The sequence below is a fragment of the Schistocerca gregaria genome, chromosome X, assembly GCF_023897955.1.
Source record: "Schistocerca gregaria isolate iqSchGreg1 chromosome X, iqSchGreg1.2, whole genome shotgun sequence".
NCBI lineage: Eukaryota > Metazoa > Arthropoda > Insecta > Orthoptera > Acrididae > Schistocerca > Schistocerca gregaria.
In genome coordinates this window covers 68,618,877-68,643,656 of record NC_064931.1, presented here as the reverse complement: position 1 = coordinate 68,643,656, position 24,780 = coordinate 68,618,877, and the positions used below count along the sequence as shown (strand labels likewise).

The 24,780-nt window shown below is 38.5% G+C and overlaps 1 protein-coding gene and 1 long non-coding RNA gene across 5 annotated transcripts in view; one reads left to right on the top strand and one right to left on the bottom strand.

The window, feature by feature from the left end:
* The window catches only part of LOC126297594 (protein Aster-B-like), a 206,066-nt gene that overhangs the window by 90,170 nt on the left and 91,116 nt on the right, over positions 1-24,780 (bottom strand). For all 4 annotated transcript variants that reach the window (XM_049988569.1, XM_049988570.1, XM_049988571.1 and 1 more), the window contains 3 exons: positions 20,824-20,927; positions 18,581-18,757; positions 17,865-18,020 (listed from right to left, as the gene is read on the bottom strand). In XM_049988569.1, the coding sequence (XP_049844526.1) occupies positions 17,865-18,020; positions 18,581-18,757; positions 20,824-20,927 (437 nt within the window). The remainder of the gene's footprint in view (positions 1-17,864; positions 18,021-18,580; positions 18,758-20,823; positions 20,928-24,780) is intronic.
* LOC126297595 (uncharacterized) overlaps positions 19,360-24,780 on the top strand; it is a 57,579-nt gene continuing 52,158 nt past the window's right edge. The window contains exons 1-2 of the long non-coding RNA XR_007552547.1: positions 19,360-19,569; positions 19,670-19,761. This is a non-coding gene — a long non-coding RNA (uncharacterized LOC126297595). The remainder of the gene's footprint in view (positions 19,570-19,669; positions 19,762-24,780) is intronic.

Sequence of the window (24,780 nt, the reverse complement as noted above, 5' to 3'; positions counted from 1 at the left end):
TTTGAAAAAGTTATGTATTCAAGAGTAGTCTCACATTTAAGTGAAAATAATTTACTCAGCATGTCATAGTTCAGATTCCGGAAGGGTTACTCAACTGAGAATGCTATCTACACATTTTTTCATCAAATAATACAAGCCCTGAATAACAAATTATCGCCAGTTGGTATGTTCTGTGATCTCTCCAAGGCATTTTACAGTGTGGATCATGTCACACTCTTAGAAAAACTCAGGTTGTACAGAATTGAAGGCTATACACAAAGCTGGTCTGACTCATACTTAATGAAAAGAAAGCAAAACGTTGTGCTGAATAACACAAATACTGTTGGGAGGGTGGTAAATTCTAGTGACTGGGGAGTTATCACAAAGGGAGTCCCACAGGTTTCAATTTAGGTCATCCGCTGTTCCTTATTCATGTAAATGACCCCACACTTAATGTTCAGCAAGCGGAACTAGTACTTTTTGCAGATGACATGAGAGTTTTAGCAAATCCCATTCCAGAAAAAGCACCTGAATATATTGTTAAGGATGTCTTTCAAAGAATTATTATGTGGGTCTCAGAAAATGGACTCTCCCTTAATTTTGAAAAAACTCACTATATCCAGTTCTGTACGTCATACTGACAATTTATGTAGCACTTGAACAGGGCTCAGTTAACAGGGTAGATTTCTCCAAATGTTTGGGTGTTCACATTGATGACAACTTGAACTGGAAGAAGCATATTACTGAACTTCTCAAACGAATAAGATCAGCTTCTTTCGCTCTTCGTATAATCGATAGTCTTTGTAATAAAGAGATCAGCCTCCTAATGTACTTTGCATATTTCCACTCAATAATATCTTATGGAATAGTTTTTTGGGGTAACTCATCACTTAGACATACAATATTGACTGCACAGAAGAGAGCAGTGAAACCAATTAGTGGTGTTCACCCAAGGACAGCATGTAGGCATCTTTTCAAGCAGTTAGGAATTTTAACTGCACCATCAGAGTACATATATTCACTAATGAAATTCGTTACAAATAATCCATCTCAATTCACGGGGAACAGTGATGTTCATATGTACAACACTAGAGGGAAAAATGACCTTTCCTATCCAAGCTAACACTTGGTTCAAGAATCATAAAGAAGGTTGTATACATTGAAGAATCCTGGAGATACTAAAAGGTATCAGATAGATTATATAATGGTAAGACAGAGATTTAGGAATCAGGTTTTAAATTGTAGGACATTTCCAGGGGCAGATGTGGACTCTAACCACAATCTATTGGTTATGACCTGTAGGTTAAAACTGAAGAAACTGCAAAAAGGTGGGAATTTAAGGACATGGGATCTGGATAAGCTGAAAGAACCAGAGGTTGTAAAGAGTTTCAAGGAGGGCATAAGGGAACAATTGACAAGAATTGGGGAAAGAAACACAGTAGAAGAAGAATGGGTAGCTCTGAGGGATGAAGTAATGAAGGCAGCAGAGGATAAAGTAGGTAAAAAGACGAGGGCTAGTAGAAATCCTTCGGTAACAGAAGAAATTTTGAATTTATTTGATGAAAGGAGAAAATGTAAAAATGCAGTAAATGAAGCAGGCAAAAAGGAATACAAACGTCTCAAAAATGAGATCGACAGGAAGTGCAAAATGGCTAAGCAGGGATGGCTAGAGGACAAATTTAAGGATGTAGAGGCTTATCTCACTAGGGGTAAGATAGATACTGCCTACAGGAAAATTAAAGAGACCTTTGGAGAAAAGAGAATCGCTTGCATGAATATCAAGAGCTCAGATGGCAACTCAGTTCTAAGCAAAGAAGGGAAGGCAGAAAGGTGGAAGGAGTATACAGAAGGTTTATAAAGGGTGATGTACTTGAGGACAAAATTATGGAAATGGAAGAGGATGTAGATGAAGACGAAATGGGAGATGAGATACTGTGTGAAGAGTTTGACAGAGCACTGAAAGACCTGAGTTGAAACAAGGCCCCTGGAGTAGACAACATTCCATTAGAACTACTGACGGCCTTGGGAGAGCCAGTCGTGACAAAACTCTATCAGGTGGTGAGCAAGATATATGAGACAGGCGAAATACCCTCAGACTTCAAGAAGAATATAATAATTCCAATACCAAAGAAAGCAGGTGCTGACAGATGTGAAAATTACCGAACTATCAGTTTAATAAGTCACAGCTGCAAAATACTAACGTGAATTCTTTACAGACGAATGGAAAAACTAGTAGAAGCCGACCTCGGGAAAGATCAGTTTGGATACCATAGAAATGTTGGAACACGTCAGGCAATACTGACCCTACGACTTATCTTAGAAGCTAGATTAAGGAAGGGCAAACATATGTTTCTATCATTTGTAGACTTAGAGAAAGCTTTTGACAATGTTGACTGGAATACTCTCTTTCAAATTCTGAAAGTGGCAGGGGTAAAATACAGGGAGCGAAAGGCTATTTACAATTTGTACAGAAACCAGATGGCAGTTATTAGAGTCGAGGGGCATGAAAGGGAAGCAGTGGTTGGGAAAGGAGTGAGACAGGGTTGTAGCCTCTCCCCGATGTTATTCAATCTGTATATTGAGCAAGCAGTAAAGGAAACAAAAGAAAAATTTGGAGTAGGTATTAAAATTCATGGAGAAGAAGTAAAAACTTTGAGGTTCACCGATGACATTGTAATTCTGTCAGAGACGGCAAAGGACTGGGAAGAGCAGATGAACGGAATGGACTGTGTCTTGAAAGAAGGATATAAGATGAACATCAACAAAAGCAAAACGAGGATAATGGAATGTAGTCAAATTAAGTTGGGTGATGCTGAGGGAATTAGATTAGGAAATGAGACACTTAAAGTAGTAAAGGAGTTTTGCTATTTGGGGAGCAAAATAACTGATGATGGTCGAAGTAGAGAGGATATAAAATGTAGACTGGCAATGGCAAGGAATGTGTTTCTGAAGAAGAGAAATTTGTTAACATCGAATATAGATTTATGTATCAGGAAGTCGTTTCTGAAAGTATTTGTTTGGAGTGTAGCCATGTATGGAAATGAAACATGGACAATAACTAGTTTGGGCAAGAAGAGAATAGAAGCTTTCGAAATGTGGTGCTACAGAAGAATGCTGAAGATAAGGTGGATATATCACGTAACTAATGAGGAGGTATTGAATAGGATTCGGGAGAAGAGAAGTTTGTGGCACAACTTGACTAGAAGAAAGGATTGGTTGGTAGGACATGTTTTGAGGCATCAAGGGATCACAAATTTAGCATTGGAGGGCAGCATGGAGGGTAAAAATCGTGAAGGGAGACTAAGAGGTGAATACACTAAGCAGATTCAGAAGGATGTAGGTTGCAGTAGGTACTGGGAGATGAAGAAGCTTGCACAGGATAGGGTAGCATGGAGAGCTGCATCAAACCAGTCTCAGGACTGATAACAACAACAACAACAACAACATCTGTTACTGAAGCTGTCAGTTGTTCAAAAAGAAGTACATTATTCAGCAACAAAAATCTTTGATTATTTGCCCAACAGCATAAAGTGTCTGGCAGGTAGCAGATCAAGTTTTAAATCTAGCTTAAAATCATTTCTTTTGGACAACTCCTCCTACTCCGTGGACGAGTTCCTGTTTCAGAAATGGTTAAAAAAAATGTGCCTCTAAATGTAGTTGCACATGTAGAACTAGAAACTTCAGTAATATTAAATATTAGCACTATTCATGTGTGTATATATATATCTTGTAATTTGACTTGTTCCACATCACATCAATAAAATAATCAGGAAGATGATCTACAGAACATGACATAACTAAAACTAAACTAAAACTCACGTCATAACCACAATCAAGTCCAAATCCAAAAGCAGGGTCACAGATGAAGTACAAAACTTAGAACCAAAAGAAAATTTATTGCAAACACCAATGTACAGACAGAAGAGAACTGAGCTCCTAGACATAGCGAGTTGCTATTTATAAGAACAATGAATATTACAGAATATACAAACAACACAAATATAAGAAATTTTGAGAACCTTCCAGAAACAATAAATGATGGTGGTTGGGTTTAAGACCTGCAGCACACCAGCCAGAAATATTAACCACTACACCACATCGCATGCAGCCCAACTTGTGACATCGCTAACCTCTCCTGGAGAAACAGCGACCATCTGCTATGAAGTTCTTACTGGAATCACGTACTGCACCCTGGATCTAGATCTTGTCAATGGTCTTCCATACGGCAGTGATGGCAGATCCTCACATTCTGGTAGTATTGTCATGTCCTCTTCACTATGATGAGCATTGAAGGTAGCCCCTCCTATCGACACTTTGTCATCATCCTGTAGGTTTTCAGTCTCCTTGACTGAGACGCCCCCACACTGACCTGCACGTAAGGTCCGACCTGCACCTAAGATCTGTAGTAGGACTACATACAGAGGACACAGATGACATCTCTCCACTTTTGCCTTCTTGATGAAGGATCATACTCCTCTACTTCATATGTAATGTCCAACAAGGGAGAAAGAATACGATATGGCCCAAAGTATCACTTTAGCAACTTTTCATATTGTCTCAACTCCTCAACAGGCATAAAAATCCATACCAATTTGCCCAAGTTGTAGCTCACAGGACAATGCTTGACATTATAGCACTCTCTGGCTTCCTCCTGGGTGTCCAGGGTCCGCATGCAAGCCAGCTGCCTTACTTTCCAGTCCTGGTGACAAGATGTTCCATGCAGTCATCAGTCATCCTGAGAATGGCATATTCATTGCTGTTTTGGCCTCACAACTGTGGAGCTGGAAGGAAGCCTGTAATGTCTTCCTTTGGTCTGTTACATGCGAATGTCAGAAGGGGAAATATCATATCGCAGTCTCTTTGTTCAGCATCAACGTACATCGAGAGCATATTTGCCAACAACTTACTAAAGTGTTCTGCAATGCCATTCGTTTGTGCATGGTAGGCAGTTCTCACCTTCTGGGAGATGTCACAATGTGAAATTACTTCTGATACTAGTCTCCCTAAGCAGAGATCATCATTCGGCATGGTCTACACTTCAAAATGATGTATCCTATAAGAAACCTTGCAATTTGCAGACCCTCGGCAGTTGGCACAGCTGTGGTGACAATGTTGTGGGTGTGGTAGTCAGTGCAGATTATTATCCATCAATTCTGATTTGGTGACTTTGACAATCTCTCCGAGATGTGGATTCCAATTCAGTGGAATGACACTGCTGTGGGTGGAATTTGTATCAGAAACCCAGGAGGTAACTGTGACGCATGCTTCCATCACTGGCATATCTTGCAGGGTCTCACACAGTGCATAACAGATTGATAGAGACTAGGCCAATGATACAGGTGTTTTATTCTGTCTAGAGTCTTAATGAATCTCTGATAACCAGACATTGGAGCATCATGAAAAAACTTCAGGATAGCTGACCACAGATGAGCTAGGATGACAAGCAATCATTTCTGTCGCAATGGATCATAGTTCCTCTTATACAATGTTCCGTTCATTTATTTGAATCGTCCTACAATCAGTTCCTCCTACTTCAAAGATTCAATGATTTTTAGCTACTTCCCTCTGTTCAGCAGCAGTGTCATTTAATGCAGCAACGACAGATTTCATCCATACTGCTGTGTTCCCACAAAGGCTTCACTGAAAGGTATTCTTTCTCAGTTGCAGAGTAACCAGCTCGGACTTGGAGGGTATTCTGTAAGTGTAAGCTATAACCTTCACAGTACTTTCCTGAATTTGTACTACAACTGCACCTATCTCACAGCAGTTGGAGCCAGTGTGAAAGTCTGTCTTGGCATTCTTCTTATACAATGCTAGAATTGAAGATGTTAACATCTTCTTAAGGACAAGGAAAGATCTTTCATGCATTTTGTTTCAGGAAAATCTGGCATCTCCCTGCAGTAGTTCTTGCATGTCTTGGTACAAAAGTCTTTTATGAATTGCTGGAAGTATGAGAAAATTCCGAGAAAACTCCCTACATCGCAAATTTGAAGAGGACTTGGAAAGCAGTAACTGCTCCTATTGTCTGGATTGGGATGGACTTCATCGCAGTTCACTAGGTGTCCCAAGTTTTCACTTCTTGAGAGGCAAAAAGGCACTTATTCAAATTCAGGTGGGGGCCTGCAATTTTAACAAACTTCAACACAGTTGTCAGGTGACTTGGATGTTTTCCAATGGCTCAGAAAAAAACATCACTGTCATCCAGATAGCAGGTGTCAAAGAAGATTGCTCATTGTCTGTTCACAGGTGGCTGGAGTATTACATAGATGAAACAACATTACTTACAACTTGTAGAAGCCATCAGGAGTTATGAAGACAGTCTTTTCCCAGTCAGTTTCATCAACCTCTATTTGCCAGAAGCATGCCTGCATATCAACAGTTGAGAAATACTTTGATTCTTTCAAGGAATGTAGGATATCATCACTGCAGGGCATCTTTCTTCATAACTATTTAGTAGTTGGTAGTCAACACAGAAACATCATGAGCTGTCCTCCTCCTTTATAAAGATCGCAAGTGAGTACTAAGGACTCCAATTCCAAAAATATGCACTGCTCAGCCAGCGACACCCTATGTGAGATCTGGCTAACTGGTGGATGACTGCCAGTGTTGATACAGTGCTTCACCCTTGGCCGCTTGGTCTGTTTTTTTCTCCACTACGGATTGAAAGCATCCAAAAATAGTCACAAAATAGTTAACAGTCGCCGACATTTTTCCTGCCAGACAAAGATCATATTTCCAGATCAATTGTAGCTTCCTTTAGTTCAATAGTAGCTTCCTCCACTGTGTTGTCTGCAGTGGTATCACAGCAAGATTCTTCATAGATGGGACTGAGCTGTCTATCTCAGACTGGTTCGACTCTTCCTACGCACATATCTATAGGGGTAAGTTGTGGCTGCCTGTGACAATTACAGATTCTCCTTGGCCACCTGTAATGTTTACGACTGTAGTTTGTATGTACATTTCTTTCGTGAGCCCGAGTATATTTTTCAATGGCAAACAACTAACCAAAGAAATGTTTGTTATCTGTGCTTGTCGGAATAGCTTCGTCAACTTTGCAGGTCTGACATTCCCCAATCTAGGACCACTTGTGATGCCTGCAAGAAGTACGATCTGAGAACAGCTTATGACCGACTTCTGCTAAAACAATAAATTCAAAGGGCTATGTCCTTTGTTTGATAGTTATTTTTGCAATGCATTTTCCTGTCTGCTGGTGTATATCTCATTTGCAACCTTCAGCACAATTACTTGCAGATCATAGAATATAGTCTTCGAGCTAGGAGGATAAGAAGTAGCATTATATACAGGGTGGTCCATTGATAGTGACCGGGCCAAATATCTCAGGAAATAAGCATGAAACGAAAGACTACAAAGAACAAAACTTGTCTAGCTTGAAGAAGAAAACCAGATGGCGCTATGGTTGGCCCTCTAGATGGCGCTGCCATACGTCAAATGGATTACAACTGTGTTTTTTTAAAAATACGGAGTCGCAATTTTAATTACATATTTGTGTAGTACGTAAGGAAATATGAATGTTTTAGTTGGACCACTTTTTTCACCCTACGACTTGACACATGGTGCAGGGAATGGCAATTGAATCTCAATGTGTAATGTACTGCGAATACATAGAAAGAAAGATCCTTTATCATTTAGCTACAATATAGCAGGTCAGCAACTGGAAGCAGTTAATTCCATAAATTATCTGGGCGTACGCATTAGGAGTGATTTAAAATGGAATCATCATATAAAGTTGATCGTGGGTATAGCAGATGGCAGACTGAGATTCATTGGAAAAGTCCTAAGGAAATGCTATCCGAAAACAAAGGAAGTAGGTTACAATACACTTGTTCGCCCACTGCTTGAATATTGCTCACCAGTGTGGGATCCGCACCAGATAGGGTTTATAGAGGAGATAGAGAAGATCCAATGGAGAGCAGTGTGCTTTGTTACAAGATCATTTGGTAATCAAGAAAGCGTTACGGAGGTGATAGATAAACTCCAGTGGAAGACTTTGCAGGAGAGACACTCAGTAGCTCAGTACGGGCTTTTGTTGAAGTTTCAAGAACATACCTTCACCGAGGAGTCAAGCAGTATATTGTTCCCTCCTATATACATCTCGCGAAGAGACCACGATGATAAAATCAGAGAGATTGGAGCCCACACAGAGGCATACCGACAATCTTTCTTTCCACGAACAATATGAGACTGGAACAGAAGGGAGAATTGATAGAGGTACTCAAGGTACCCTACGCCACACACCGCCAGGTGGCTTGCGGAGTATGGTTGTAGACGTAGATGTAGATGTAGATACCACGTACTTATACTTTTGTGACTATTACAGCGCCATCTATCACAGACAATGCCTTTCAGACAATGACATGCAAATTTTAACACTAAAAGATTTTTGTACTCAAATAAATGTAACATTTAATCACAAACTATGTAGGAGAGTTCATCCAACAGCAACAGAGAGTTTTTTAAACCTTGTCAAGGAACATGAGTGATGGGATGTTTATAGTGCCGACAACAAAAATGATAAATATAATGCTTTCCTTAAGACATTTCTCATGCTCTTTGAGAGTTGCTTCCCGTTGTTGTTGTTGTTGTTGTTGTTGTAGTTGTTGTTGTCTTCAGTCCAGAGACTGGTTTGATGCTGATCTCCAAGCTACTCTATCCTGTGCAAGCTGCTTCATCTCCCAGTACCTACGGCAACCTACATCCTTCTGAATCTGTTTAGTGTATTCATCTCTTGGTCTACCTCTACAATTTTTACCCTCCGCATTGCCCTCCAATACTAAATTGGCGATCCCTTGATGCCTCAGAATATGTCCTACCAACAGATCCCTTCTTCTAGTCAAGTTGTGCCACAAATTTCTCTTCTCTCCAATTGTATTCAATACCTCCTCATTAGTTATGTGATCTACCCATCTAATCTTCAACATTCTTCTGTAGCACCACATTTCAAAAGCTTCTATTCTCTTCTTGTCTAAACTATTTATCGTCCATGTTTCACTTCCATACATTTCTACACTCCATACAAATACTTTCAGAAATGACTTCCTGACAATTAAATCTATACTCAATGTCAACAAATTTCTCTTCTTCAGAAACACTTTCCTTGCCATTGCCAGTCTACATTTTATAACCCTTCTACTTCGATCATCATCAGTTACTTTGCTCCCCAAGTAGCAAAACTCCTTTACTACTTCAAGTGTCTCATTTCCTAATCTAATTCCCTCAGCATCACCCGACTTCATTCGACTACATTCCATTATCTTCATTTTGCTTTTGTTGATGTTCATTTTATATCCTCCTTTCAAGACACTATCCATTCCGTTCAATTGCTCTTCCAAGCCCTTTGCTATCTCTGACAGAATTACAATGTCATCGGCGCACCTCAGTTTTAAATTCTTCTCCATGGATTTTAATTCCTACTCCGAATTGTTCTTTTGTTCCCTTTACTGCTTGCTTGATATACAGAATGAATAACATTCTCTAAGTCTACAAATGCTAGAAATGTAGGTTTGCTTTCCTTTATCTATTTTCTAAGGTAAGTGGTAGGATCAGAATTGCCTCAAGTGTTCCAGCATTTCTACAGAACCCAAACTCATCTTACCCGAGGTCGGCTTCTACCAGTTTTTCCATTCGTCTGTAAAGAATTCGTGTTAGTATTATGCAGCCGTGACTTATTAAACTGATAGTTCGGTATTTTTCACACCTGTCAACACCTGCTTTCTTTGGGATTGGAATTATTATATTCTTCTTGAAGTCTGAGGGTATTTCGCCTGTCTCATACATCTTGCTCACCAGATGGTAGAGTTTTGTCAGGGCTGGCTCTCCCAAGGCTATCAATGGTTCTAATGGAATGCTGTCTACTCCAGGGGCCTTGTTTTGACTTAGGTCTTTCAGTGCTCTGTCAAAATCTTCACGCAGTATCGTATCTCCCATTTCATCTTCATCTACATCCTATTTCATTTCCATAATATTGCCCTCGAGTACATCACCCTTGTATAGACCCTCTATATACTCTTTCCACCTTTCTGGTTTCCATTCTTTGCTTAGAACTGGGTTTCCATCTGAGCTCTTGATATTCATGCAAGTGGTTCTCTTTTCTCCAAAGGTCTCTTTAATTTTCCTGTAGGCAGTAACTATCTTACCCCTAGGGACATACGCCTCTACATCCTTACATTTGTTGTCTAGCCATCCCTGCTTAGCCATTTTGCACTTCCTCTCGATCTCATTTTTGAGATGCTTGTATTCCTTTTTGACTACTTCATTTACTGCATTTTTGTATTTTCTCCTTTCATCAATTAAATTCAGTATCTCTTCTGTTACCCAGGGATTTCTATTAGCCCTCGCCTTTTTACCTACTTGATCCTCTGCTGCCTTCACTATTTCATCTCTCAAAGCTACCCATTCTTCTTCTACTGCATTTCTTTCCCCCATTCTTGTCAATCATTCCCTAATGCTCTCCCTAAAACTCTCTACAACCTCTGCTTCTGTCACTTTATCCAGGCCCCATCTCCTTAAATTCCCACCTTTTTGCAATTTCTTTAGTTTTAATATACAGTTTACAGCCAATAGATTGTGGTCAGAGTCCACATCCGCCCCTGGAAATGTTTTACAATTTAAAACCTGGTTCCTATATCTCTGTCTTACCATTATATAATCTATCTGAAACCTGTCATTATCTCCAGGCTTCTTCCATGTATACGACCTTCTTTTATGATTCTTGAACCAAGTGTTAGCTATGTTAGCTTTCCATTACAACATTCTAAATGTGGTACTAGTAGTAATAGACAGCCAGGGTGGCTGACTAGTGAGATAAGGATATCATGTAGAATGAAGTGGGAATTACATCAAAATGTTAGAAGTAATCACAACCAAACAATTACAAACAGTATTGTAAGGTGCTTAATTTTTCTTAGCATTTCTGGTGAATTAAATAAAAATTTAGTTTCTACAGGGAATCATATACCTCTATTGGCAAATGCCTTTCCGAGACTGATGTCTGAAATACTCCTCTGTGATACAGACAAGAAGGAGATTGAGTCAATATTTAAATCACTGAAGACTAAGGACTCTCAGGATTATGATAGAGTGCCTAGCAGAATATTAAAGTACTGTGCTGCACATGTTAGCCCTGTATTTAGCCATATTTGTAATTTTTCCTTTAGGAATGGTCAGTTTCCTAAGCGATTAGAGTACTCAGTAGTGAAGCCACTTTATGAAAAGGGAGAAAGGGATAATGTAGACAATTTTAGACCTATTTCTACGCCATCAGTGTTTGCTAAAGTTATTGAAAACGATAATGGAACATTTTATATCACACGATTTGCACTCAAATATACAGTTAGGCTTTAGAAGCCATTTAAAAACTGAAAATGCTACATGCTCTTCTCCCTGTGAGGTATTGGATGGGTTAAACAAAAGGTTTTGAATGCTAGGCAATTATTTTTTATTTAACTAAGGTGTTTGATTTTGTTGATCACAAAATATTGCTATAGAAGTTGGGCCACTACGGAATACAGGGAGTAGCTCACAATCGGTTCACCTCTTACTTTAGCAACAGACAGCAAAAGGTCATTATTCACAATGTTGAGAATGGCTGTGATGTGTGGTCTAAGTGGGGTACAGTCAAGTGGTGAGTGCCCCAGGGATCAGTGTTGGGGTCACTCCTGTTCCTTATTTATGTGAGGGCTATTCAGAAAGTAGGGAACGTTTCCGTCTGACGCCGCTAGGCGGTGCCGATTGCGTATATTTTGGTATGTGCGTGCTCGGCAGCTTAGTCGGCTTCCTACTGTGACAGCGGGAATGTCTCTGCATATCTAGTTTTTTCGATATTCAAATTTGAAGTGTGAGCTGCAATCGAAAATCCCGCCAGTTGTGAGGTGCAGTCTGTTATACAGTCTTTGTTGACAAAAATCCTAAAACCTATTGAAATTTCTTGGAAACTGTGCGAAGTGTACGGAAACAATGTAATGAGAGTGAATGTTCCATCATGAAATGGTTCATTCGGTTTAAAAATGGCCGAACGAAAGTTCATGATGAAGAGAAGAGTGTACACCCGAGCATTGTGACTGACGATCTTGTCAATAAAACAATTCGTGAAAACTGTCACTTCACAATAACGGAGGATTCGCTTTCTTTTCCACAAGTTTCACAGACCTTGTTGTTTGAAATTGTCATTCAAAAGCTAGGCTACCACAAATTTTGTGCACAATGGGTGCCCAAAATGCTTACAGAGCACCATAAAGAACAGCGAATGGGGGCAACGTTGACATTTCTGGAGGCCTACTACAAACATGATGAGTCATTACTGGACTGAATCATAACTGGTGACTAGACTTGGGTGAAACACATTGATTGAGAGACAAAATTACAGTCCATGGAGTGGGGGCACACAAGGTCCCCCCAAATACCAAGAAAATGTTTGCAAACTTTGTCAGCAAGAAAGTTGATGGCGACAGTGTTCTGGGATAGGCAAGGTGTGCTTCTTATTTGATTTTCTCGAATGTGGAGCAACCATAAATTCTGCTCGGTACTGTCAAACTTTGCACAGCCTTAGAAGAGCAGTTCAAAACAAATGCCGAGGAAAACTGATGTCCAAAATTTTGTTTTTGCACGACAATGCTCGACCTCACATGGCAAACCGCACTGAAGAACTACGTAATTAATTCAAATGGGAAATTTTTCTACATCTGCCCTACAGTCCCGATCTTGCACCAAGCGACTTCCACTTGTTTCCCAAGATGAAGAACTGGCTTCCGACGCAGCACTTTGATGACGATGTGGAACTCCAGGAGGGCGTGACTCACTGGTTGAAGTCTCAGGTGGCACAATTTTACGACGAAGGTATTTCAAATCTTATCCATCACTATGATAAGTTGCTACGGTCGCAGGTTCGAATCCTGCCTCGGGCATGGATGTGTGTGATGTCCTTAGGTTAGTTAGGTTTAAGTAGTTCTAAGTTCTAGGGGACTAATGACCACAGCAGTTGAGTCCCATAGTGCTCAGAGCCATTTTTGAACTATGATAAGTGCCTCAGTGTGTTTGGTGACTGCGGAAAAGTGGTATGTCAGTCGCTCTATCAGGTGTATATTATTAAAATGCATTTCTTGTATATTTCTGTTTGCCGATGACGCTAGCTCGGTAGTAAAGGATGTTGGGTGCAACATTGGCTCTGTTTCAAATAGTGCTGTTCATGACCTAAGTTCATGGCTTGTAGAAAATAAACTAATTCTAAATCATAGTAAGACTCAGTTTTTACAGTTTCTAACACACAATTCAACAAAACCTGGCATTTTAATTTCACAGAATGGGCATATGATTAGTGAAACTGGACAGTTCAAATTTCTAGGTGTTCAGATAGATAGTAAGGTGTCGTGGAAAGCCCACATTAAGGATCTTGTTCGAAGACTTAATGCTGCCGTTTTTTTTATTCGAACAGTATCTCATGTGAGTGATTGTTCGACATGAAAATTAGTCTACTTTGCTTATCTTCATTTGCTTATGTCGTATGGTATTATATTTTGGGATAACTCGTCCTATTGTAAAAGGATTTTTTGGCTCAGAAATGGGTAGTTCGGGCAATAAGTGGTGTACATTCACGAACCTCTTGTCGACCCCTATTCACAAGTCTCACATTGGCCTCTCAATATATATATATATTATGGTCATTTCTTGTTAACAATATTCCTAAGAATAAGCAGCCTTCACTCAGTTAATACTCAGCAGAAACCAAACCTGCATTTGGACTGGACTTCTTTAACTCTTGTGCAGGAAGGTGTGCAGTATACTGCTGATCCATTTTCAATAATCTACCACAAGAATTTGAAAATCTTAGCAGTAATCCATGCACCTTCAAATCAAAACTGAAGAGTTTCCTCATGGGTCACTCCTTCTATTCTCTCCAGGAGTTCCTTCAAAAATTATGCTGATTCTTGTTGTACTGTTGATTGCGTTTACTTAAAATTATAGATTGACTGTTTTCAGCTTCATAAACATTTATGTTTGTCTATTATTACTTTTATGTTGTAATTTCATGTACTTACATGTTCCATGACCTTGGAGATTTGCTCCTCAATTTGATCCTACATAACTTGACATGTAAATAAATAAATAAATATCAGAGTGGGTTGTTTGAGCCCCAGCTGGTGCTGCTGTGGCATTAAAGAGCATTGCGGTATGACCAGCATGTCCACTTTAGTTGACAAAGATGGAGGGAGCTGTCGAAGGAGGGTAAGAAGAAAGAAGAGCAGGAAGCATAGCAGGCCAGTCTGGGGGAAGATAAAGATTTCATATCATCACCATAGAAGCTAAATGGATCCGAATGGCCACTACTTCCAGTGCAGTATGAAGAGGAACCCACGAACTGACTATGTCTGTGTGGACCAATGTACAGACACCACTGGAGGCATGCAAAAGGTTGACCCAGTTCTGGCAGAAGGCTTGGAAACCAGGAAGAGTCGGGCATGTGTATCCATGAAATGAGATTCCTGTAATACAACACAAGCAATAGAATAGAGAGTAAGAAGACCCTACAATTCCAGAAGGTGACAATACTAACCATTATGGTTCCATTGGAGGAGAGTAGTACAAGAGTCAGGATGGACATCAAAAGGGGCAGAATCAGTCATTGTGCTGAGTGAGTGTCCATCACCAGTAAGGACTGATTGACATATATGAATGTAAGATCAGATCCTGATTGATGGAGGGGGTGACACATTCTAGGATGTCGGCGGGTCCTTGTTGTTCTCTTTCAAGGTAGAGCTGAAGTGAGGTCGGCAAGAGAGCAAGTCACAGCAATACCAGGATCTAAAAGAGAATGAGCAGCCTTGAGGCCCACAGACTGTGGATCCTGCATCTGATTCAATGTAACAGGCTTCTTGTCCTGGACATGCCAGAAAAGGGGGTTCCGAAAGGGAGCCCCATACATGGTGGGTGCCGGAGAAGAGGGTTTCTTCCCCAGCCATGGAGGAGGAACAGTTCCGTGAATGGAAACCGCCAGGGAGGGTGAAGGGAAAGGGAGTCAGGAAGGAAGTAAGAAAGAAAGAGGAAGAGGGAAGGGCATAACAGAAGCAAAGGTAGACTTTAAAGATACTAGGTGGAGATGGTCGAATTTCTGTCAGGCTTCAGAGTAGGGTAGATGGATGAGAGTTTTGAATTCTTGAATCTTCCATTCCTTATTATAGATCGGTCAATCCAGAGAGTGAGGAGAATTTGGACTGGAACAGTATACGCACTTGGGCAGTGGGGTGCAAAGACTCCCCACATGGAGAGGGCAGCTGCAGTTTCTGCAAACAGGATATGCTTCACATCACAAAGACATGTGACCAAAACAGAGAAATCAGAAACAGAACAAGACAGGTGGGAAATAGGACTCTCTATCACAACGGTAAACCATAACTTTGACTTTTTCCAGAAGGGTATGACCCTCAAAAGTCACGATGAAAGCACTGGTTTCAACACAAGTGGCATAAAACCTCTACAGACTAATATGATGAAAAGAATACCACACTGTTCCAGGTTAGTCCTGAGTTTCTCATCAAACTGAAGGAGGTTGTCTCTGTGGAAAATAATGTCCTGGGTTATATTTCAATAGGGAACCAGATCGCATCTTACTGTGTCAACTTCACCAAATCTTTAAAAAAAGAGAGCAGTTTGGTAGCACTGAAAGTCTCCCCTTCTGTCCTGCTGGAACAAACCAAGTAACAGGGAAAGAGTATTCAACAAATCTGAACCTAGCTAGGACTGGTTGACTCCCTGACATGTTCACACTTTGGCACCACCTAATTATGACTATTAGCTCAAGAGACAGCATGGACATAGTGGCATCTGCAAATGTGGAACTGTTATTTTCATACTATCATGACTCAATAAGTAATAATCCGCAAAGTGTATTAGAAATTCCTTAATATTTTCAATCATTCAATGGAGCTAGTGGTACACCCAGATCTAAAAATGTTCACAGTAGCTACATTCTGGTCGCCTCTACATGTGCATTATTTTGCCACTGCAGTCAACATACAGGTAGGTTTCTTATAGTCTGTTTCTTATAGTAGTAGAATTTTTGATGTGCTATCAGCCTATCTACGAGGGTAAGTCAATTATTATCCACAATTTAGTTATATTTCAGTTTATTCTGGTAGGCATATCAGGGGCCGAAATTCATCAAAGACTTCCAGTACAGTACGGGAACAGTGTTTTGCCACAACAGAGTGTCTATGTATGGATTGAAAAATACCAAAATGGTTGCACAAGTGTTACGCACGATAAAGGAGTGGACGACCGTTTACCACCACAAATGAAGAAACCATTGAGCATTTACGTGAAATGATTCTCTTAGACAGACAATTAACTACTGACGAAGTGGCACATCATCTGCAAATTAGTCACGGTTCTGCCTGCAAAATTATCCACAACAGACTTGGGTTTCATTAAGTTTGTGCAAGATGGGTCCCAAAACAACTCACACAGTTGCATAAACAAATGTGCTTGGACATTTGCAAGAAACATTTGGATCGCTATGGTAATGAAGGGGACAACTTTTTAGACAGGATCATTACAGGTGACAAAACATGGATCCATCATTATGAGCCGGAGAGTAAACGGCAGAGCATGCAATGACAAAAGAACAGAATGACAGCTCAACTGCAGAAAATGATCCAATAACACATTTATTCTTTTTAACAGATGGAGACCTCCCATTATTTTACCACAGGGTGAGCTGGCGATGATCCTATGTTGATTGTAGACACACCTATGTGTAGCCACGAAAGAAGAAGGGACACACAAGTTCTCTAGTATGAGCTCTAAGGTTCTCACTGTTGATATGTTCCTACAATAATAAGTGCACACTTTTTCTGTGGATATTTACTACAATGTTTTGAAGAAAGTTCTGCTACCCACTGAATGTAATTATACAGGACACGAAGTTTACTATTTAAACTGGATACAGATCAGTACATGAAATTTGAGGAGAGTTAAGTTCTGCCACAGTTAATTGATAGTTTTTATTTCAGTGCTGTGAATGATACATATGATTAACTACAAATCTCCTTATTGTAGATGTTCACCTATTTTTCAACAATAAATACTATTATTGCACAAGATCCTCACTTATTATATTTTGTCAATATACTTCAAAAAAACTCATGATGAGGTTGGACTCTTGTTAAATTATGGCTAACAGAAACTCTATCATTTGTCCACCTAATATTTGATGGGATTTCCTCACCTAGTACTCATTAAGTAGTGCTCATACATCAAGACAATTGCCTTATTTCTACCATTAACCTCTGAATTTGTACTAATATACTGTTTTGCTACACAGGAACAGCACTGATCCCCAACATTTTCCACCCTGTGCAGAAATGAAGGTTGTTTTGATACGAATGAGAAGACTGTAAGGCACGTGCACATGAAAAGAAGGAAAATTTTTACAACAGTTCACGTGTTTTAAGACAGTGCCCTAACAGGTATTAAAGATGGGAATGCTAATGAAGCACAATGACAGAGAGAGAGAGAGAGAGAGAGAGAGAGAGAGAGAGAGAGAGAGAGAGAGAGAGAGAGATTTCATTTTTTTTCTGATTCTGTCATCACATTTCTACTAACGCTACTACTACAACAACGTCCAACACCATCACCACCGTCATAAGCTCAGCTGCTAAAATTAGCTGCACATAACATCGTAATACTATTGCCATTACCCAACCACCTCTATGAGCACCGCTTCACATCTGCAACTGCCAAAGCTTTTGATACACACTTGTTTACATTAGCTAACAAAATGATTGCTCATGGTACCTAGATTTCTCACTTATAGTTATAAGAAAAAACAAACGTGTATTTTTATCATAACTACAATAACTTTTTGTGATACTTACTTCAGCAAATGAGTCAACTGAGAGTCTCACAGCAGCAGATGATTGCTTTTCCTCCTCTGACACAGGAGCTATATAATCTTCATCATCACTTGTCAGTCCTAGCTCATCACCATAGCAAGTATGCACCCACTGCCATATCTCTTGCATTGAGAGTTGCTGTACATAAATAAGTCAGTAATGTTTCATAATAAGAACTTTTGCACTCGTGTGTTAATTGCTGAAACCAAAATTAAATACAATTGAATTCTTAACCCATTTCATCCCAGTATTACATACATGCAACACTAAGTTTTCAACAATTTATTTTTTTTCATAAAATGTTGGAGTAATTGTGAAATATAATAAAATATAAACATAGAACTTCTGAATGCCTTTTACCACATGCTTGACGAGTTGTGTACAATAGAAATTTGTTTCTACTGGATTTTGTGAAGTTAAGGTTAGTGCTGTGTGTACACTACACTGGGATGAAATGCATTAATGCAAGTAAAAATATCAATCAGCAACTTCTTAACAGACGTTGTATTTTCACATAGTCATTGTCTCACAATTTTTCAATGAAACAGTGATATGAAATATCTGTTACTATACAGCGACAGAAAAACATGTATCACAACTACTGACATGGCAACAGTACCCTGAATATATAAATATCAAACTAACAAAATGTAAACATCAATAAAAATTTGTAAAAGATGTTTGTAATTTCAGCATACCTGATCTAACAGTGCATTTTGCCACACCCTAAAAAGCATAAGATATGTCTTGTCTCGTGCTCCAAATGAAGTTAGGAAATGTTTCTCTGTTTTTGTACAGACAAGTATTGCATTAGGGATAACCAAAGCAGTTTTTTCTTTGGTTATAGCTGTGATATCTTTCCATCTCAAGGACAGCTGTAACACAAATGGATTATCATAAATTAAATAAAGTATGAGCCTACATTGCTAATATTATTACAAAACTTAATAAAAATATTTTCTCATATGAAAAATTATTTTAAACAGCAACTGTAGTTACATTCACCAAATCTGTTGACATCAGAAAGGAAATCAGCTGCATATGTGAAAGAGGTGACTGCGGATGTCATGGGAAAACTTTGCAATTTGTTTCAAAAAAAGACTTCAAACACATTTCTGGCCATGCACAACAATGAACAAAAAGACTGCAAACTACACACTGAATATATATATTGCATACTTAGCTAATGATGGAAGCCAATACACAATGACAAAATCATGTTGACAATTACAAAATCCACTTTTGATTTTACATACAACTGTTCACACAACACTGTATAAAAACAAATTATAGTGTCACTCTTATGACTAAGAACAAAGGAGACAAAAGAGATCTGACTGTTATGTTACTGAGTAATGGCGTAAGTGTATGGTGGTGGGAGGTGGAATGCAGGTGGACTTCAGACAGGCAAAGTAAGAATATGTTAGCACTGTCTCTTGGAATCTGGCCAAAATGGAAAAGTTCAAATGAGAGAGGAACAAATCAATACATTTAATGTAATGGACAGAAGATATCATGGGGCTGCAGTGTACATAACAGAAATGAAACATGGTGTATGAAGTACCTCATGCACATAGCAGAAATAGTTACAATACAAGAGATTGCAAACAGAAGAAAACAAAATGTGGTGTTCAGTAGAGGGTATTAACTGTCACAAAAAAGTTGGGAATAGAATTACAGTTAACAGGTAACTACTTTTGTGTGCGGTAACTACTTTTGGTGTTCAAGCAAAAGCAGTTTCCTTTGTTGAAGAAAAAACTGCCATAAACATGGTATCTCAATTGCAGCTAGTATTTCATTAGTTCATCAAGCAAACGTGTCAGTTTACAAAGGGGTGTTGGAAGAAAACTGCAGTAACACAGTTCATGGAAACATCAAGGTAATTTGTCTTACTTGGTTCCACCTAATTTAAAGAAACCAGGAATCAATATAAACAACATAAGACCACCATATAACTATTACTATAATGCTGCCTTGTCATGATCACTTAAGTTTATCTTCTCAAATAGTATTTTCTTAATTATCTACGTAAAAATACTTCTACAACAAATCTTATGGTCACAGCATACATGTAGTTTAAAAATACACGTACATTTTTCTTTTCTGTTGCCCTCTAACTTTTTCTTGTTTCCTTCCATCATTTACTTCTTTCTTATTGAATTTCATCTCCCAAGCCACAGCTTTTTTTATTGTCTTGTATCTCTTACATCTGTGTAATATAATTTTAATTCTCATAATGGGATCATTATGTAGTGTGTGTGTGTGTGTGTGTGTGTGTGTGTGTGTGTGTGTGTGTGTGCGCGCGCGCGCTACTTTTCAACGTTGCTCCAAAATAATTGCCAACAGAAAATATTAATTAACATTCCACAACGACTATGTCAGATTTTATAATTTCATATCAGACTAAGTGGTGTAGTATCTTCTCAATGAGGAACATGTATACTGATCACTGTAATGTAAAAGGTTATTCACAGAAAATTCAATAACCGCCCACAATACATTATTGATGTCTTAGACAAGTGGTTTCTTCATTTAAGTAACTGATCCCCATGTGTCACTAAGTTCTATTCAGTATCCGTGCACATCATTTTCTCCATTTCTCTCTTTAATGCATTTCACCTACTGTAGCATTCCATATTATTTTTGACCAAGGAACACAGGAGAAGTAGAGAATGTAAGTAAGTATATATCATGTTGAAAAAATATATAGATTTTCCTACCATTAATATTATCATGCTTAAAGAACTGAGATTTCCTGTCACCTAAGTCTTGCAAACTTTGATATTCAAAAAACCCAAAAACTGATGTGATATACCTGTTTCAAGAAGTAAATGGAATAGTATTATACTGCTCATTACATAAACATTGCTGCATATTTACATCTACGCAAAAGCTTCTACTGTAAACACAGAGTTCATTAAAGCACTTACTGCAAACATACCTGTGTTTCCCATCTGAAGATGTTTGCATAAAAGCACAAGTAATTCGGAGAAACATATAACCTTCCATGGACAATTATGTCCTTTTGCAAAGCACAGGAGTAATCTAAAAATTAAAAAAGGAAAAAACAGAAATAAATCAACAGCAGGTCATACTTTTAAAAACTGTATAACTTGTAACAATGGCTTCATCTGTACTAATACAATAATAATAATAATAATAATAATAATAATAATTTAAGGTTTTCACACACTGAAACTACTTGTAAACTGATATCAGAAAACACACACACACACACACACACACACAAGGTATATTGCATATTACTGTGACTCAGTGAGGCAGTGAATATCTGTGTGTATTCTCCTATCAATATCACATGATAAGGCATGGGAGATAAATATTAGTGATACGACAATCTCAAACATTCCATTCTCAAACATTTCATCTCACTGGCAGGAAAAAAAAATTGACATATCTAGTGGGAACCAACCCATCTCTAAAATTATTTTACAAATGGAAAACCTATCAAAATTAATGATCCAGTAATTCCAAAAACATTTTAAAACTCTTCACTCACAAGCTGAACTCTTCTGCAGGCATACAGCACACACTTGTTCCCACTACTTTATACATTTGTTGTTCCAGTTCTCCTTTCACATAACAGAATATTAATAAAACATTCCCAATAGATTAGTAGCAACAAATTACAGATGCCCATCAAGTTCTCAAGAGTGATCATCACAGCAAATCGCACTTTATCTGAATATATCTCATGTGGGTCCCAGGACATGTACAATAGATGTTTCTGTTGCGGATTACTGCTACAATACACATTCGATTTAGGAACCCATCAGTGAAAAACCATTTTTGCCCCTCCCCACTCAGATACTATGTAATATGCACCTCAGAAGCTCATGAAAACAAATTAGACCACATTTCCGTTGATGTAACAAGAACACTTCATCTACCGATGCTACTGTGGAAGACTAATCATAAGATAATATCATTGCCCAATGTCTAAGATCCGTGTACTTTTACTTAAGTAATGAGCCTTAGTTTAACTACGAGAGAAAACTGGGGTGATTAAAACTCTAAAAATAAACTGTAATTTGCACTGACACAGAGGACGATTTGAGTAGCCGAAATGAAAATCAAGCAGAGATATCTTTAATTAATTTTGATCCACATTTGATGTGAAATTAAAACCGAAATTTAATTCAGTCTTTTGTACTGTCAAACAATACCCACGACCTGAAAAGGGCAAAGATTAAAGTGACAGACATGGACATGAACTGTCCATAGGAATCAAATATCTTCCTCTGAGAAATGAGATAAATCACACATGTGACACTAATTTACAAAGTGAAGTATAATACAAAGAAATCAATAATGCAAGCATCATAAAGAAAATAGCATACTCCAATAACAAAGGAAAAAAGTAAAAAGCAAAAGAAAAAACAATGCATGTGGGCTGGGCATACTGAGAATGACAAAACTATGGCTGAGAATCAAATTTAAACTACGTGGGTAACACAAATATATAAACAACATAGTGAATAGTGAGGCAAGTAATTGACTATAACGAAACTGAGTGACTCAGAATGCATTTTATAAAATTCTATTAAATTTAAATGGTACTAGACATGATTGTAATTCTGTCAGAGACAGCAAAGGACTTGGAAGAGCAGTTGAATGGAATGGACGGTGTCTTGAAAGGAGGGTATAAGATGAACATCAACAAAAGCAAAATGAGGATAATGGAATGTAGTCAAATTAAGTTGGGTGATGCTGAGGGAATTAGATTAGGAAATGAGACACTTAAAGTAGTAAAGGAGTTTTGCTATGTGGGGAGCAAAGTAACTGATGATGGTCGAAGTAGAGAGGATATAAAATGTAGACTGGCAATGGCAAGGAAAGTGTTTCTGAAGAAGAAAAATTTGTTAACACCAAGTATAGATTTAAATGTCAGGAAGTAGTTTCTGAAATTATTTGTATGGAGTGTAGTCATGTATGGAAGTGAAACGTGGATGATAAATAGTTTAGACAAGAAGAGAATAGAAGCTTTTGAAATGTGATGCTACAGAAGAATGCTGAAGATTAGACGGGTAGATCACATAACTAATGAGGAGGTATTGAGCAGAATTGGGGAGAAGAGGAGCTTGTGACACAACTTGACTAGAAGAAGGGATCGGTTGGTAGGACATGTTCTGAGACATCGAGGGATCACCAATTTTGCATTGGAGGGCAGCGTAGAGGGTAAAAATCGGGAGACCAAGAAATGTTTACACTAAGCAGATTCAGAAGGATGTAGGCTGCAGTAGGTACTGGGAGATGATGAAGCTTGCACAGGATAGAGTAGCATGGAGAGCTGCATCAAACCAGTCTCAGGACTGAAGACCACAACAACAACAGACACGATAATGAGAATAAACATGGTCGCCAAGCTGTAAAATGGGTGGGGGAGGGAGCAGAATGAGGAGGCACAATACAGAAATAAATGTTGAAGGAAAATAGTAATGGCAATTAGATGTTACTGAATGTAGGATTACCTAGAAAGTGACAAAAATGTTAAAACAACTGAATTTAAAAATGTTAAAACAACTCAAATTAAAAATGTTAAAACAACTCAAATTAAAAATGTTAAAACAACTCAAATTAAAAATGTTAAAACAACTCAAATTAAAAATATTAAAAAAATCTCTCTAATATGTACGCTCTAAGCATTTAGTGCATATAAAACAAATAACTTTTTAGTCATCAAAAACCACAAAATTTTTAAAGCTTCACACACACTTGTTTGTACATGATTAAGAGCAAGCCAAAGAACTGTGCTGTTCACCTTTTGTTACACCACCAGGGCCACAGCAGGAACAACAAGTATTACACATTGGTACACAACAGTGTCAAAGGAGAAAGGCACATATTATACAGCCAATTTCTGTGCTTTTTCACAGAATGCCACTAATCCATAATTATGTAAGCAGAAATGCCTGTCAGTTAGGTGACCACCAACTAATTTTATTTCATCCCATTTGTTCCAGTCCTGTCTTCCAGCAACATGATAGTTCTTCTCTAAGTAATGAGAAACCTTGCAACTAAATGGCACCATATACTAATTCTGGAAGTTTGTGGTTGTGTTGTTTACACTTAGAGCACTCAACAAAGAAGTTAAAAATGTCTCATACCAACAGTAAGTTGCAGTCAATATATAACATAATTCTGTATGTGGAACTCTTCTCTCCTATTATTCGCTCATGCACCCCCACTGCCCAATAAAACAAAGAGTCAGGCTCTAAACTACTAAATAACATGCAACAGTAAAATGCGAGTACTTTACACTGTTTCCCAGATAAAAGAGACTCATTGATCACTGATACCAAGGACTGAAAATTGCAAGCCACTCCGATAACAGTTGAAATCTCTTTTTCACCAATAACTTGGCGAACACCTATGACACCTTTCGAAATTTTAAACTCCCCACTCCATTCATCATTCAACAGGTGCCTAAAATATAGGGTATTTTGTGACTAAAGACATCTACATCAATCAATATTGTTCTTTATTTATAAAGTAAGGAGTGACCCATCATTTTAGGGATAGGCGAACACTAGATTGCAGTTTACTCATCCAGTCTTAGAGTATTGTTCGTCTGTATGGGACCCATACCAGTTGGGTCTGATTCAAGAGATTGAGAAGGTCCAAAGAAGAGAGGCAAAATTCATGACTGATACATTTAGCCATCATTAGAGCGTTACAAATCTCATAGAAAGTTTGAAGTGGGACACACTTGCAGATAGATGACACACTAAACGGAAGGGGCTGTTCACTAAATTCCGAAATCCGATCTTCACTGAGGATGTAGAGGATATATTATTACCATCAACTTTCAAATCACACATTGATCATCATTCAAAGATAAGGGAAATTAGAGCTTGTACTGAGGCGTTCAGACAGT